The sequence below is a fragment of the Hirundo rustica genome, chromosome 6 (genome assembly GCF_015227805.2).
Source record: "Hirundo rustica isolate bHirRus1 chromosome 6, bHirRus1.pri.v3, whole genome shotgun sequence".
NCBI classification, from domain to species: Eukaryota; Metazoa; Chordata; class Aves; order Passeriformes; family Hirundinidae; genus Hirundo; species Hirundo rustica.
In genome coordinates, this window is record NC_053455.1 from 62566335 (window position 1) to 62582002 (window position 15668).

The 15668-nt window shown below is 42.4% G+C and overlaps 1 protein-coding gene across 4 annotated transcripts in view; it reads right to left on the minus strand.

Moving 5' to 3' along the window:
* Window positions 1-15668, minus strand: part of NELL1 (neural EGFL like 1) — a 274787-nt gene that overhangs the window by 246868 nt on the left and 12251 nt on the right. For all 4 annotated transcript variants that reach the window (XM_040068216.2, XM_040068214.2, XM_040068215.2 and 1 more), the window contains exon 3: window positions 2883-3033. In XM_040068216.2, the coding sequence (XP_039924150.1) occupies window positions 2883-3033 (151 nt within the window). The remainder of the gene's footprint in view (window positions 1-2882; window positions 3034-15668) is intronic.

The window sequence follows — 15668 nt, forward strand, 5'->3', positions numbered from 1 at the left end:
CAGGATTTACTTTAATACATTTGAAGCATGAAAACAAATCATGTTTACCGTCGTTAAACTGATTCAACAAAATGTTAACAAAGATGCGTTGTCATCACTGTCCTGTCATCAAATGATGATATAAACAACAGCAATTCTCTAATTGCTATGAAATATCCAATTAGAATAACAAAATGGTATATCTAAATTACTGAATACAAGAAAAATTGTATTAATCTTGCTTTATTATCTTCAGTTTGAGAGCCCCATTCTATTGGAAAATAAAAGCCTGCTAAAGCTTACTAGAGACACGAAATTGAAACCAGCCATTCTATGCATTACTACCTCAGGACAATCATCTCCACTACGCCAAAAAGCAGAAAATATACACACGTCCTTTTGTTGCCTGGAATAACACCTATTTCCCACCTATTAAATCTGTGCACAACAAAAAAAGACATTTCCCACAGAGTTACCAACTCTGGCATCCACAGCTAACAGAGCTGCCTTTTTTTTTGTTTCCCACTCAGCAGAGTTCTTGGGTTTTCCATAGTCCAAACCTACAGCGGTTAAGTAACAATTGTACCCTTATACTCATTCCCACACATCTTGCTCCTGGTGAAATAAAAACATTTGTTATTATCTTCTTTGCAGCATCTGTTTTCATAGACACAGGGGAAACTGTAAAAGCTCAATCAAAACAATGGACATCACCAAGAACAGAGCCATGATAATTATCAGAAGGCTAATGAGGAGCAACAACTAATAAAAGGCTTGCCCTGTGACACGTGTCTGCACCCATTTCAGCTCCCGTGCTAAGCTATAGAGTGAGTGGAGCTGTCAGAGAAACATCAGAAGTTATCAGCCTTGAAAGTTCTGCTCTTGCACTGACCTAATGTAAGCAGGGTCCTCTTCAGCAGTGCCTGGAATCTTTGTTCCCTACGTCTCATCCATGCTAAAAAGGACTTTCTGCACTGTCACCCGCTTTATTAATTTCTGTCCTCACAGACCTGGGGGGCTGAAAGCAGGATCCTTACCGAGGCCCCAGCAGCAACCTGAGAAACAAACATTGGCTCCAAGGGATCCGCGGCGAGTCCAAAAATGAAGGAGAGGCACGGCAATCCACCTGAAGTAACAGCAGCCAAGAGCAACTCCAGACATGCCTGTTCTGACTCCTGCATGGAATTACAGAGACTGGAACTTCCTCAGTTTCTACACAGAGCTACAAGGGTTTAACTGAGACCAGCAGGCAGTCCTCCAACTCTCTGTATTTTTGAGCAGATGCCACCATTTTAAATCTTACAGATAACCTCAGTGCCAGAGAGGACAAGGGCAGCGTATTTTGTTCAACCAAGATGACTCCTGCAGAGCACATCTCCCTACAAGCCTCTGCCTGTCAAGAGAGAGGACTCAAGGAGCTGCATTCAGTAGATGCCATATCTAAAAATCCACGTGCCTTGCAGCATATAATCACCACTGCCTGTCTAGTTTGACCTTGGATTTTGCTAAGTGCAGGCATGCAACAGCATTTTTCTGTTCGGTGGCTATCCTCGACGTCCTCTTCCTCAAATAAATCATAAACAAACTCTTAACATGGCGAACCGATCCTGTTAACTGTGACTTCAAACAGCCTGAAAAGGCCTGGAGAATTTGAAAAGTAACGCAAAAGGAACGACAGAGTAAGAGAAGGAGAAGGGCAAGGGACAGAGGGAGAAGTCCCTCTATAATGTACAATATTCTTCTAGACTGAGAGAGTGGCCTGAAAAATTAAAAAAGGAATAAAGAACAAGAAAAGACCAATAAGAAAGTAGAGATGACAGAAAAGTATAGAATAGGGAAATAGCCAAGTCCTCCCCTAACTGGGGAGCCTTGTCTGCACATCTCTGCTGTTGCACTGGCAAAAGGCATCACTGACAATTTGGTCATGATGAAGTCACTGCCTCCTCCTTCACACACTTTCTCACCAAAAAGGGAAGAAATTGGGCTAACAATTGAGTATCATGTACATGATTAGACACACCCAGTAGGATTCTTTTAACAGAAGTGCTGCAGAGTAACTGGCATTAGATCTGAAATGGGAGCAACCAAACAATGTCCCATGACTTGCATTACAACACCTTTCATGTGTCACACTACACACAAAGGTCCTTCAAGACCTAAGAAATTATTAAAAAAGCACTCGCAAAGTTACAAATAGGAGGCAGTTTGATACAACACACACTCTGAAACATCAAAACGTCATTGGAATTGCATTATGGACCATACTATAAAGTACACCCTTTTTTGTTACAAACTGATGTCTGCCACTAAAACAGATGATCAAAGAGAACTCTTTTTCCTCCTACACTGACAACCAGGAAAAAAAAGGGGGTAAAGAGACATACATGGAATAGGAATACAATGAATTTATGTTGGGAAGAAAACATACACAGTATTACATGGAAGCACACGTAGCTTAATTGCTTAATAGCTTAGTTGCTGAATCTCAAAGAAAATGTATTCTTTTATCATGTTATAAAACATAGCGAAGCGAGAAAAGTGCAAGTTTAACTTTTATGAAAAAGCAAACTCCAGAGCACATATAATAAACTAGTCAGGAAAATCGCATTACAAGGTTTGTAACTTCCCAAGTGCATTGCATCTATACTACATTGGCTTTGATCTTCCTGTTTAAGTTATTTTACAGACCGGGATACATAAATAATGAATTCCTCCCATAACCAAAAAAAAAAAAAAAAAAAGAACTAGTAAAAAGTAGCAAATTCCCAACTGTAAAGATAGGCTCTAACATGCATGTTAGATTTTACACCTACCATTTCACCACATTGTCCAAACAGACCACAGAGCACTCAGAATCTTTCATGTTGCTGCTGCTGCAAGAGAGAGAAACAAATTCCTCTTACCTGTGCTCTAACTCTCGGATGGACAGTATAACTCCAGAAGTCGATGCCTTTTGTTGCAGGGTGGCCAGAAAGGTGAACTCGCTTTTATTCCGGAAGAGCTGAACTAACTTCTCACTCACGTGGGGCGCTGCGTGGATCTCTCTTTCCATATCTAAGAATGTTATTTTTAAAAGGAAAAAGAAAGGGAAATAGCGCTCTGGTAAAAATGCCGAGTCAGAAAGATTCAGATTACATTTTTCATTTTCACATCAATATTTTTCGTTTTTGAGAGTCATCTGCCACGGTCCACCAATGCATTTTTTCAATGAAAAAACCCAAATGCCATCTCTGCCAGCGTGTCCACTTGTCACTTGGACAAGTTCACGACTGGTCAGCCACTGATTTTCTGATGGATTTCTCGACGGCATGCTGAGCCATTTGTGTCTGCTGCGAGCAGATTAACTTGCTGTAAATAAGGTGTGCTGCAGTCAGATAAATAGGCCCCTAAATTCTGAGAAACCTCAGGCACTGCCTCTCCCAACACAATTCACCAAGCTCCGGTCTCAGCTTTTGCCACTGACTCTGTTACCACCCGTCCCTCGTACATCACAGGAAACCTGTCCTTGCACAGTGTAAGGCAGAGATGTATTATTGCTAATAATGCTGCTGCCTGAGAGAGAAATACAAGACACGCTTGCAATCCACGGCTGTTGCAGGGATTTCTCAGTTTAAACGAGCAGAGTATGACAGCTCATGCAATATTTATTAAACTACAGCCTGACCAGGCAGATGCAGAAACATTCCACCCTCGCTAATCCTGATGATGCCCAAGCAGCATCGTGTGCCTTCTCACAGTTCATCTACCAAGATTCAAACGCATCATCTCCCACCACATTCTTTTCTAGCTCATCCTTCTATTCACTGTGCATCATCATTATGAAAGACAATTAACAACAAAGCAGAGAAATCGTGGCATTCCACCTTCCCACCCATTGCCATGTCTCTCATGCTGAGCCTTGGTCGCACATTTGCAAGACCCGAGCCACTCGCAGTTCCTGGATGCCACAAGCAATTAGAGATCCAGGGTGCTTGCTTTCCAGAGGTTTGACTGCAAGGCCAAAAATGCTGGCACAAATTCTCAGCCGGTAGAAAACCGGAGAACTCCACTGAATGCTGAGAATCCAGCCCAGCATGCATGATGTAACACACAAAGGAGTGATGAAAATTACAATTCAGAATTTCACTGCAGGGGAAAAAAAAAATAAAAATCCCCAACACTATAAAAAGGCCCCATTGTGTCATTAAATGAGGCTTTGTAGACAGAGAGGAGAGAGACTGGCTTGGAAAACAACCTAAAACCTCAAACACACAGCTACTGAGGGAATGCCATGGACTGAAACCAAACTCCAAGGAAAAAGTATTCAAGCATGTTTGGTAATTGGTTGTCTCAGTTTTTCCTGTGCAGCTTAAAGCCCTCCAAATGAGCTCCACACTCGTAACACGCCTGCACTCTGAAAGGCTCACTGGTGAAAAGTACTGGAGTTAGACATCCCAAATCACTAGCCAACATTTAAAAACCTGTGCCAGGGGCCCGAATTCCCTTGATAAAAAAACATAGTGCCCACTTTACATCAACAAAGCATTTGTCTGTCCAGTGCCACTTGTACCATGGCAGAGGATGAAGCTTCCAAGAGCGAAGATCATCTCCACTGCCATCATATAGTGGAATAGAGGAATAAACAATCCAGCACAGAAGACCAGATGTTGTCTCCATCTATTAGTTTTTGTTATCTGCACCGTTATCTTCACCTAGCAGGTGTTAATACTGGTCATAAATATCGTGGAGTTTCTTTTTAAAAAGCTGATGCAAAAGATACAAAACTATGTCTCCCACAGACCCATAAATTCACCAGTATCTGGTTTGCTATCTACAGAAACAGCCCACTGGTAGCATGTTCCAAGGCACAAGGAAAACTCAGAGGTAGAATGTCAAAGACCTGACAGATGATTATAATTTTTTGAAGGTTAAAAACCTTCATATCTTGCTTTTTTTTTCCTTAAAGGTGCTACAGTTACCAGAAATAAAATATGACTTAACAAAGCTTTCAAAAATTCTTTCACATGAAAGCACAGGCAGCGCTGTCAGTGAGAGGAACATATATGTTTAAACTTCAGCCAAGCCTTGCAAAGTACAACAGTTTCTCATTATAGGAAGGCCCACATCCCACCACCGATCCATCAAATTTTATACAAAAATATAGGGCTCCTTGCTCAGAATCATCCATGGTTCATCAGTGCCCTGACTACTCCAGTTAGAAACACACTTTTAAATGATTTGCTGTTCTCTACCACCTCTTCATAGGTAAGAGTATACTAAAACCACATGAAACACTGATATCTGTTCTCTGTTGATTAAAATCGGTAAGACCTAAAGTTCTGAAATTCCAGAGAGTTGGGTCAAAACCACTGGGTAATAAATAGTATTTACAGACTGCTTTGCAACACTCTGCCAGCATAATTGGTACAAAGGAGGTTATACAACCAGGCTTTTAGAAATCTACACACTTCTAAGTACGGTGCTATGTATTTGGGGAGCAAGTCTGGTCATTACCAGCACCTTGGGATATCCCAAGGCAAGCCAGGCGAAAAATTTACTCGCTGATGCAAAAATCACTCCCTAGAAAAGCTGCTTTCCACAGCCTGATCTCAGGAACTACTAATTCCCACTAGTTCCCTGCTGAGGTGGTAAATGCAGCTGGACTGGTTAGCTGGACAGGCCAGCAAGGCTGGTGGGGACCCGGAGGGCACGGGATTCTGGAGCTGAGAGCGCCCCAGTGCCCAGCACTGTTGGAACCCTGGGCACTGAGGATTCCAGACTTTCTGTGCTGACAGGCACTGACCCCCAAGCAAACACTGCATTGGACCTGAGGCCATGGAACAGCTTCCAAAATTGAGTGACAGCACTGGGATTGTGGGTGTGGAGTTTGAATAGAAGTGGGTGATATCACAGGGTGGAAAACACAGAGTTTAATAATAATATATATAAAGCAAAATGGAGGATTTAGAGCATAGGCTGAGCTCTTCTTTCACCTTCTTCTTCATGGGTTTGGGTGGTATTTTGTAACCGGGTGAAAAGTCCACGGGTGTTGGGTTATTGGGTTAATTGCGGGCCACAGATGTTCGGTTATTAGGTTAAAAGTTAAAATAATTTAGGTGTCATCTCATAATTGGCTCATTTGTGCTTAAAAGACCTTGGTAAGAGTTAGAGACAGAGCCATTTTTCACTTTGTTAGCTAGAACTCACAGCTTGTGAGACTGTACTATAGATAAGAATTAATAAACACCTGAGTCCGAACATGAAGCTCTGCCTCCAGAGCATTTAATCCCGGCTCTAACACAAGAGAAGAAGATAAAAAACCCAACAGAGCACAACCTGGGCTTGCAACCCGCAACTCAACTGCTGGGCAGGAGGGGTTTTGAGGCCAGCCCAGCTCCTGTGCCCCTGGCACAGCCCCCTGTACCTCTCTGGCTGTGTCTGCCCTCACACACCTTCCCCGGGAGCGTGGTGTTTGTGTCCTGCCTGGCTTCTGCAGAAAATACCATACAAATGAGCTGGGAGTACAATCCATTTAGAATAAGAGCCTTCTGTTTTCAGGTAGATTTTTCACACCTCAAAATGAAAAAGAAAAAAAAGAAAAAAAAGAAAAAAAAAAGAAGAAAAATTGAGAATACATACACCCCCTCACCACGGGTGCCTGAAAGGCAAAATAGTTTTTATGCTCTCTATAAAAATAACTGTCTGCTTGTAATGAAATGTCATATTTCCTACATAATATAGAACAATATAGGTTTATACAGCAATCTTCAGTGAAACATCGCTTCATGCTTGAATGGTAATGCAATCTCAGCAAAATAAATAAACAAACACAGATACGACTTTCATATGCCCTTCTATGTGATTATATTTTCTTAATTTGAAATAGTGGCTGTCTGGAGGGTTTTTTAAAACATACCAGAGTGTTTCTAAAATTAAGTGAGGAAAGAAAGCAAGCATACTCAGTTATTTGCAAGTCCAAGAGACAGAAATCATCTCAGAGCATCAGGTAAAGGCAACTTTCTACCTTCAGCAGAACAAAAGCACAAAACACACCTATGTCAGAGAGAGCCTATGTGTTGCTTGATTTTAATTCCCTTTTTTTTTTAAGCTGTGGGTCCAAGGAAGAAGTGCAAATAAAAACCAATGGTCCAGTTTGCCAGGACAGACAACAACAACCATTTAGTTACTACCACCGCTCTCCCTGGCACCATCTCCCCCACAACCAGGGATGCCACCCTGCCTTCTCCTGGATGCCTTGTCCCCTCAGAGCCCATTCAGCCCTGATCAGCACAGCCCTGTCAAGCTATCTTGGGCTGCAGTATGTAAACAAAAGTGTGTATTCTATTTGCCATCTGTTGAAAACGACTAGGGAGGTGTTTTCTTTATCTCTTCCAGGACCCATCCTCCCTGCAGGGGATATCTGCTGTTCACGGGCCATCCAGGCTCACCGAATGGCTGATACAATTCCATCATCCCACTGTGAGATGCTCCACCCAGGGGAGGAGCCCAGCATTCCTACCTGGATAAAGCCTGAGATTGGGAACAGCAGCACAGCCTGTGTGCACTGGATTCCCAAGAGGAACACCAGACCATCTCAGCACCACTGGCCCCTTCTACAGGATCATCTCTGCTCCAGCAGAACCACATCTGGCACTCCAGGAGGAGTTAACCGGGCTGCTCCCAACACCCTGACCAACAGGGTCTCAGGTCCTGTTCTGACCCTGTCAGTGTTTCTAGGATTTTTTGTTTGTTTGATTGCCTGTTTGTTCGTTTTGTACTACCACATTTGTATTGTTAATATTCCTAGTAAAGAACTGTTATTCCTTTTCCCATATCTTTGCCTGAAGAGTCCCTGAATTGCAAAATTACAATTGTTCAGAGGGAGGGGGTTTACATTCTCCTTCCCAAGGGAAGCTCCAGCTTTCCCTGGCAGACACTTGTCTTTCCAAGCCTAGACACAAGCTGAAAAGAGCTACAAGAGGAAGCAGCACCCAGGGCTGCCCTGACACAGGGGTTCAGCACCCACAGCACAACTCTGGCTGCAGAGCACACCCAGAGCACCCTGCCCTACACCCTGAGCCACAGGGAGAAATTTTACCCACGGCTGTAACTACTCAAAACACTCACTATCAATATAAATGATATATATATATAAAAGTTATATTATAATATAACACTTCAAAATAAGTCCCAAGTTTCTGTTTTAGCGTAGGTGTGTTTTCACTTCACCACAAAAGCAAATGAGTGGTGATGCTGCTCTGGGGCCAATGGTGTCAGGCCAAGCTTCACCTCACCCGTACGAACCATTCAGATATTTCAGTGCACATTGACCCTAAATGCCAAATGGAATTAGGTACAATAACTCAGGATCAGCATCACTCCGTAGCCAACCTGATTTAGACCCTCACGTCACACCTTCCTGTGTGCATTCAATGCTCTGTGCATCACCAGCCCTAGCAACTAGAAATTAAAACCTCAGGCTTCTGCCATTTGTAACCCTGAACACATCAGAAGACACAGATAAGAGAAATGGGGGAGTTGGCATCAGCTCCATTAGAAAGAGTGCAAGAAAATCACCACCACACAGAAGCAAACAAAAAGAGTCAGAGGAGGAAGAGGATAATGCGAGGAAAGGAAGCAAAGGTCTTGCCAAGCTCCCTTTGACAGTGACAACGGTGCACTGTACAAAGGGAAATCCATGACCATTTGGGATGGAACTTTAAGCGATGAAAAATGTTCACCAGTTGATAAAAGCCGTATCCCAATCCATCTGGGGAATAATTTTTCTTTAATATATGCCTCCATCTAAGGAAAAATACTAAAATTCAGCTCTGGATCAACTCATTTTCTAAAGCAATGGGTACATTTTATCATTCACTAGCCTGCTTGAATACCTTTTACTTCCCTTGGCAGAGAACATACGGCAGAACACATTGCTTTATTGGTAACTTCAATCATTTTAAAGCTATTTCCTTCAACATGCTTTCAGCAGAACATTTGAACAGTCACTCTGGACAAGCAAGCAGAAATTAATCCTGCTGCAACAGAGAATCTGGATTTAAGCTATAGCAATTAAAGAATTGAATATTACAGCTTTTTGGCTTTTACCTTGCTATGGGCAAAATCCAATAAAACTGAGAACTGTACTTAAACAAACAACAAACAAACAAAAAAAATCACCCCAATGCCTCACTTTTTTAAAGTCACCAGCCTTACAAAAATGAAACCAAGATTAGGAGGATGATCCAAAGCTAGCAACTCTCAGCGTAGGCAGATCCTAACAGTTGCTGAGGATAAAAACACACAACAGCATCCCAGAAAAACATTCCTGTCCACTGAAGCAGGTGCTTCACCAAAGCCTCTGAGCCAAGTGGGATCCAGTGCACCGACTGCTTCCCTGCACACTGGTCTCACAAAACTTTTTTTTAAGAACTGGTAAAAAAACCAAAAAACACCCAAAAAAAAAAAAAATCAAAAGCCCATTCCCACTCCCACCCTTCTAAAAGCACTCATCAGTCTACACAAGTCACAAACAGATGGAAAAGTCCCCAGAAGGATGATGACGCTAATTATGGGGATTTTCTCCAAAAAGAATCATTTCACTGCCAAGCAGAGAAATGCTTCAGGTACTTGTCCCTCCCTGCCTACCAAGGGCAAAATGCAGATGATGTCTGCAGACACCACCAATTTTTTTTATTTTGAGCTATGGAGAGAAATTCACGTAAATTTCTCTTTATACGCTAAGAAAGTCGAAGACGTCACGATATGCTCCTGTGGCAGGAAAAGGCACAGAGCCATGTACATCCCTCAGAGCACTTGGGGAGCTCAGTTCAGCCACAAGCACTAAGGCTCCAGACAGCCCACACCGCGCTGCAGAGCCCCACGTGCCTGCACTGCTTCCACCCAGGCTAAATGATGGGGTTCAGTAAGCTGGGGGTACTGCCAATGGAAAATAAATGTAAATTTATGTTGAGCTGGCACTCTGCAGCTCTGTTGGGACCAGGATCACCTGCTCTACCTGCCAGCCACCCAAAGAGAGGGGTAAAAACACCTGAATGTCTGAAAAACTATGCTAGCAGGGAGGGCCAGAGAGGAGGGCATGATGCATTCTCGTAAGCACGTCTCTGCTTCTGAGTATTCTCGCCAGCATGAAAAGACGCTGTTAATGTTTTTGCCTTGCTAGTTCCACTCGGAGTCAGTAATGAACAGTAGGAAATCATGTTCAACAGCACAGCTTTCTAAATTATGATTATTCATTGTAAATCACTTTTTACATGTTGCTTCAAACGGTGTTTCTCAAGAATAAGATCCGTCTGCAGTGAAATGCTTGGTGATTTTAATATGCAAGCCTCCTACAGAGATGATGTCTCATTTTAATTATTGTTTCGGTTTAATGGGTTTTCATTAAATTAGAGGATGGAGCAATTACCAGGGTGAACAGCTAATGTCACAAAGGTAAGTTCCCATGACTATACGGCAAAAGCAGTTCCGCTAGAGGAGGTGGAAAAAACAGCACAATTCGATGTAAACTCCGCTTTTGCATCATGCAAAACTACCCCTGGCTATGTACGTGCTCGTTTATTGCTGTCATTTTGATATACACGTTTGTAAACTAGTTTACAAATAGGTCTCTCCTAGCAAAATTCATCTAGCGTTTAAAATTATATACACACATAAATAAAAATCCTTTCAGGAAGCCACTGCAAACCCAGTGTAAAACTCCAGATGCTAGGGGCAGGACAACTTTGAGACACTGAGGAAATCAAACAGAGAGTACTTATCAAATCACAGCTCCTCCTCAGCCACTAATTTAGCTGATGTAGTGGCTTAGCATCAGATTCTTCACTCCTTGAAAATTGCCTTGAGCACCAGCTAGAGTGACCACACTCATGCTAATTAAGTAGATGTCAGAGAGTCTGAAGTATTCTGTTTGCTTTATCAGTGTTTCAAACTGAACCCTGGCAAGGGGGTGCTCTGGAACAATCAGAGCAGCAGGTCCTGCCCAAGACCTGGACAGGAACACCAGCCGAGAGTGAAGGCAGACACCGGAGCCTCTGCAGCCCCGGCCGGACAAAGGTGCCCAACGTGGCAGAGCAACCACAGGGCCAGGAAGCTGCAGCAAAGCCTGTATCGAGAAAATTCACACAGGTCTCCTGCCTCCAGGGCTTTGTCCTTGTCCTTTCCACCCATGTGGGCAGAAGGACCGAGGAAAGCACTGGAGTCACCTCTCCAGCAGCAGGAGGGGAAGCAGCAGCCTGGTTACGCTCAAAGCCCAGCGACTGACACTGTCATCAAACTGATGCCTTGGGAAGGCTGACCTGGGACAGAGACTGCACAGAGCTGGAGAATGAAGTAGAAACGCCTTTACTGTACACCTTGGGCAGGACAAGAGCCTGGCCACAGCTACACCCAAGGTGGACCCAAAATGGGCACAAAATGCCTGACAGGTCACGAGTGGTCTCACACCTTTGCAAGTTTTGGTCCACTTGCACATTGGGGTTTAACTGTCCAATTCCAGCTCCAGGTTGTCAGGTCCTATCCTTCTCGTTCCTCCCCTCTGCCACCACTGTTTGTGCTTTTGGGGCTGAAATTTGTCCTTGGTGTCCAGCAGGAACAGGATTTGTTTTGTGTCCCTGCTGTGTGCAGAGAGCTGAGTGACCCTGGATGTGAGCTCAGAGCTGCACCCTGGGCAGCGCAGAACCTGAAATACAGCAAAGCTCAAACCTAATGCATCAAAACCAACTGGCTGCTGCTATGGTCCAAAATCAGACACCTGCAGTCAGCCAAGGGCCTTTGGAGCAGGTTTCCTGCTGTCAGAAATAGATACCATGAGGTGCTGAGGCTACACGTCACCTCTTACTCAAGGCAGCTACTTGAACTCATTTCAAGTATTTGAAGCGGCTGCTGAGCTCGTCTTCTCAAGTAGGCTCCATTGCCTCCTCAAGGGATTCATGCTGAAATCAACACTGTTTACAAATGGTTGATCCCTTAAATTAAATGCTTCGTTGAAATGCTCCAGAAGTTCACTATCACTTGAAAGCACATAATCTGCTCTTAAATCATGTGAGTTAATCAAATTACATGTGTTGTTAGTTAATTAGTTCAGGAGTCGCTGACTGTATCATCTTTTCCACTGTTTACCTACATCAGATAAGGTTATCACGTTACCTTGCCTATAAAGATTGCTCTTTGCCAATTTGGAAAATAACAACATTTCAACAGAAAGAACACGAACTTACACCAGCAACACCATGAACAGAGCCAGCAGCAGCACTGGGAAAACGCAGCAATTGCCAAGAACCATTCCCAGCATGCTATCCACTCTGCAGGAGGAATACTGGCCACTCCGGGGATCCGCTTCAAGAATATGTTAAATACTAATGCCACACACAAATAATGAGCCACTCAAATATATGGCTTCATGCAACAGCAAGCTAAACAATTATTTTCCTCCCCTTCTAACAAAGCATTTTCAAGCATGCTTCAAGTCACACAGAAACGTTGGAGAATGCTTTTAAAAAATTATAATATACACCAAAACCTGCCAAAACACATTCTGCATTTGTTTAATGAAACTTAAGGTGGTACCAGAAGGTCAGGAGTTCCTAGGACCAAAAATCAGCCATAGAAGACAAGTTTTGCCAATGACTACTGACTGTGGGTTTGGTCTTATCTCCTCCCACTATAGCTCCAAGTGTGCTTGTAATCCAGAAATAAAATATAAGGTTAATAGAACAGAGGGACTGATCCATTCATATTTTTAAACACGGTATGTAGTAATTCTGATTTCTCATTTAGCACTCCTCTTCCTTCCAGGTAATAATAAATACTGCTCATAATTTATGGCAACAATATTAAAAAAAAAATAAATCACAGATACTTCTGAAGTGCTTCCTAAGTTTACCATGAATTTAACAGATACAGTCAACAAATAACCCCTTTCAAAAAAAAAAAAAAAAATTAAGATCCAGATTCTACCGGAGCAGGAGAGAAGCTGAATGCCTAAAATTACTCTGGCTCTGCTGAAAATCCCAGTCTAACTTCAGTGAAGCCACATAGAAGTTAGAATTTGTCTCCCTGGTGAAAACCTGTATTCTTAAATGCGTAAACCAAAACACTACTTGAAATAGCTCACTAAAAGGGAAGTTTCAGCTGAGCAGGAATCAGACTGGGTTTCTTCACTGTGGAGAGAGGTTACTATGCCTAAAGCAGCTAACAGACCTGGGTACACCTACACACAGGTTTTAATTTCCAGTTGTTTTATCACACGAATAATCCAACTAAAGACAATGAAATTATCCTTGAAGTTTGAAGCAAGCATATGCTGAAGTGCTCTCCTGGTTCAAAAACTCTCAAAGATTTGACAGTCTAAATAGTTTTTTAATTACTTTTAAAGCATAGGTCATGTATCGCTGAAACGTTATGATTTCAGGGGGGGTTTATACTCTCTATATGATTTATACAAGCATTAAACAACACGTTTCATGAACTAATTCCCCCTTTTGTTTTCTTTCCCTGAGGAAAAAAATCACTTCCATGTTATTGCTAAAGCAAATTAAATCCTGGGTGTCTGTTTTATTTATTAACTGCATGATAATAGCATGAGGCATAATACATTTGTCCTTAGAGCCCTTCTCCACTGAAGTATAATTTCTACTGTCAGCCTCTTTATGTTTAGATTCAATATTCTAGATGTCTTTGTTTCTTGGAACATACATGGGCACACAGCTATATTTCCTCCCAAAATAAGTATAAACGCTATTGGCGAAGTGTTTCACAACACCCACAACAAAGAACCATAAATAACTAACACGCTTAGTCATTCCCCGTGAGTTTTACATGATTTCAGAGATTTAATAATTTCTTTTTAAAAGTCGCAATAATAACTGTTTTATCTTTTTACACCGCAATTATGATGTGGACCGTTGCTTCTCTTATTTCACCCAAGCATACCACAACTCATGAATAAAATATGACAACTTTGATAGCATCCATTGCTGTGGGTTCATCCGTAACAAGAAACGTGATTGGGGTACTAAGAGCTTCCTTTTTCTCCATTAGCCTTTGTTTCTGAAAATAAGCTTTTATTTAAATAGAACTGCCTCGTGTCCCCCCCTTTTCTGCATTTCTTGCTGTGAGCAGTAACACCAGCAGTAATGTTTACTTTTTTCTTTGATGATTACGTTTTGAAGCGATTAGGATGGCATGAAGCAAGGTGGGCAGAATACCCCCTCTGAAAGCTGGCACTTACAAGACACCAAAAAACGCTAAAAGCAATGCCAGTATCAGAGAACAAAAAGCTAAAGCAGAGGACGTGACTTAAATATGTGAGAAGTGCTATCATAAAAGCGAAACTCTTTCTTTTCTGGCTCCGTAATTGGTTACAGTGAGGGAAACCTAAATTTCTTCCACCATTTCCCAAACAAGATTGCTGTAACTAATACTGCAGGGTCCTCCTACCACAGCTTGTCAGCGCATTCCCTGAAAAGGAAGGCTTGGGGTAAGTGCAATGCAGGAGGTTTCCAAATCATCAGCATTTACCAAATTATTGCACAAACACCATGCTTTAGGGCTGTGCTGCTCCGCTCTCCAAACAGCGTGATGAGCATCTGTGGAGACCTCCACAGACCACGAAATATCATCACACACACACACAAACCCCACTCTCCTCCCACACAGCTTGGCTTTGTTATTATCTCCAGTCCCCAGAAAGAGGCTTTAAATCTCAGAATTATTATTCACAATGAGCTGGAATAGAGAGAGAGAGAGAGAAACAGAGGCAGAAATGCATGCCATCTGCAGACAGTCCATCTCAGGAGCAACAAGTATCTCAACTCCAAGACTCAGTTTTATGAGTGTTTCCCCTCTTAAAAGATCTTTGCTACTTTGTTCTAGTTCACAAAAAGTTGGGTTTTTTTAAAAATGAAAATAAAGACATAAAAAGAAGGGGGCTGCACAATACTGAACGAAGCTTTACAATGCAAATTTATCTCCTTTCGAAGCGTCTGACCCCACAGATGCCAAATGGAAACCTCAGAGCTTCAGAGGGAGGAGTCACCTGTGTGTGCAAGGGAAGGCAGACTCTAAAACAGCCCCTGCAGCTGCAGTGATCCCATACTTTTTTTCCTATTTACTATTTTCCCTATTTATGGTATAGAGGACCCACAGCAAACTCGGCTGTAATGTAAGAAATGTTACCACCAAGGAGGGAGAACGAGGGACAGAAAAGCTGCATTGAGAGGCTTTTAGGAAGCAAAACCAATTCTGAGCTGCACTCCTTACTGTGATTCACAGATCCCTGTTGTCAGAATTACAGGACCAACTACATTATTTTAGCAGATATGCAATCTGTAACTAAGGATAGCATCCCACGTTGCAGCAGGCATCAGGTGCCAAAACTAATTTTTGCCCACTCTACTAAAAAAAAAAATAAAAAAATAAAAAATAAATAATGCACTCTGTATCCTTGAATAGGGCACAAAAGGCAAGGCAATCACATGATATAGCACCATAAAACCAGCGCGGTAGGGCACGAACACTTCATGCCATCTGTGTGGTGAAAATGCCAAAATAACAGAAAAAATGTCCCCCGTGCTGTGTCATTTATACACCCACACCGCGGGATTATTCTAGAATTTGGCATAGAAGAAGAAGGTTGAGGTGTCAAGTAGCATCTAATCTTTATTCTTGATGGATAGTTCAAGACAGCA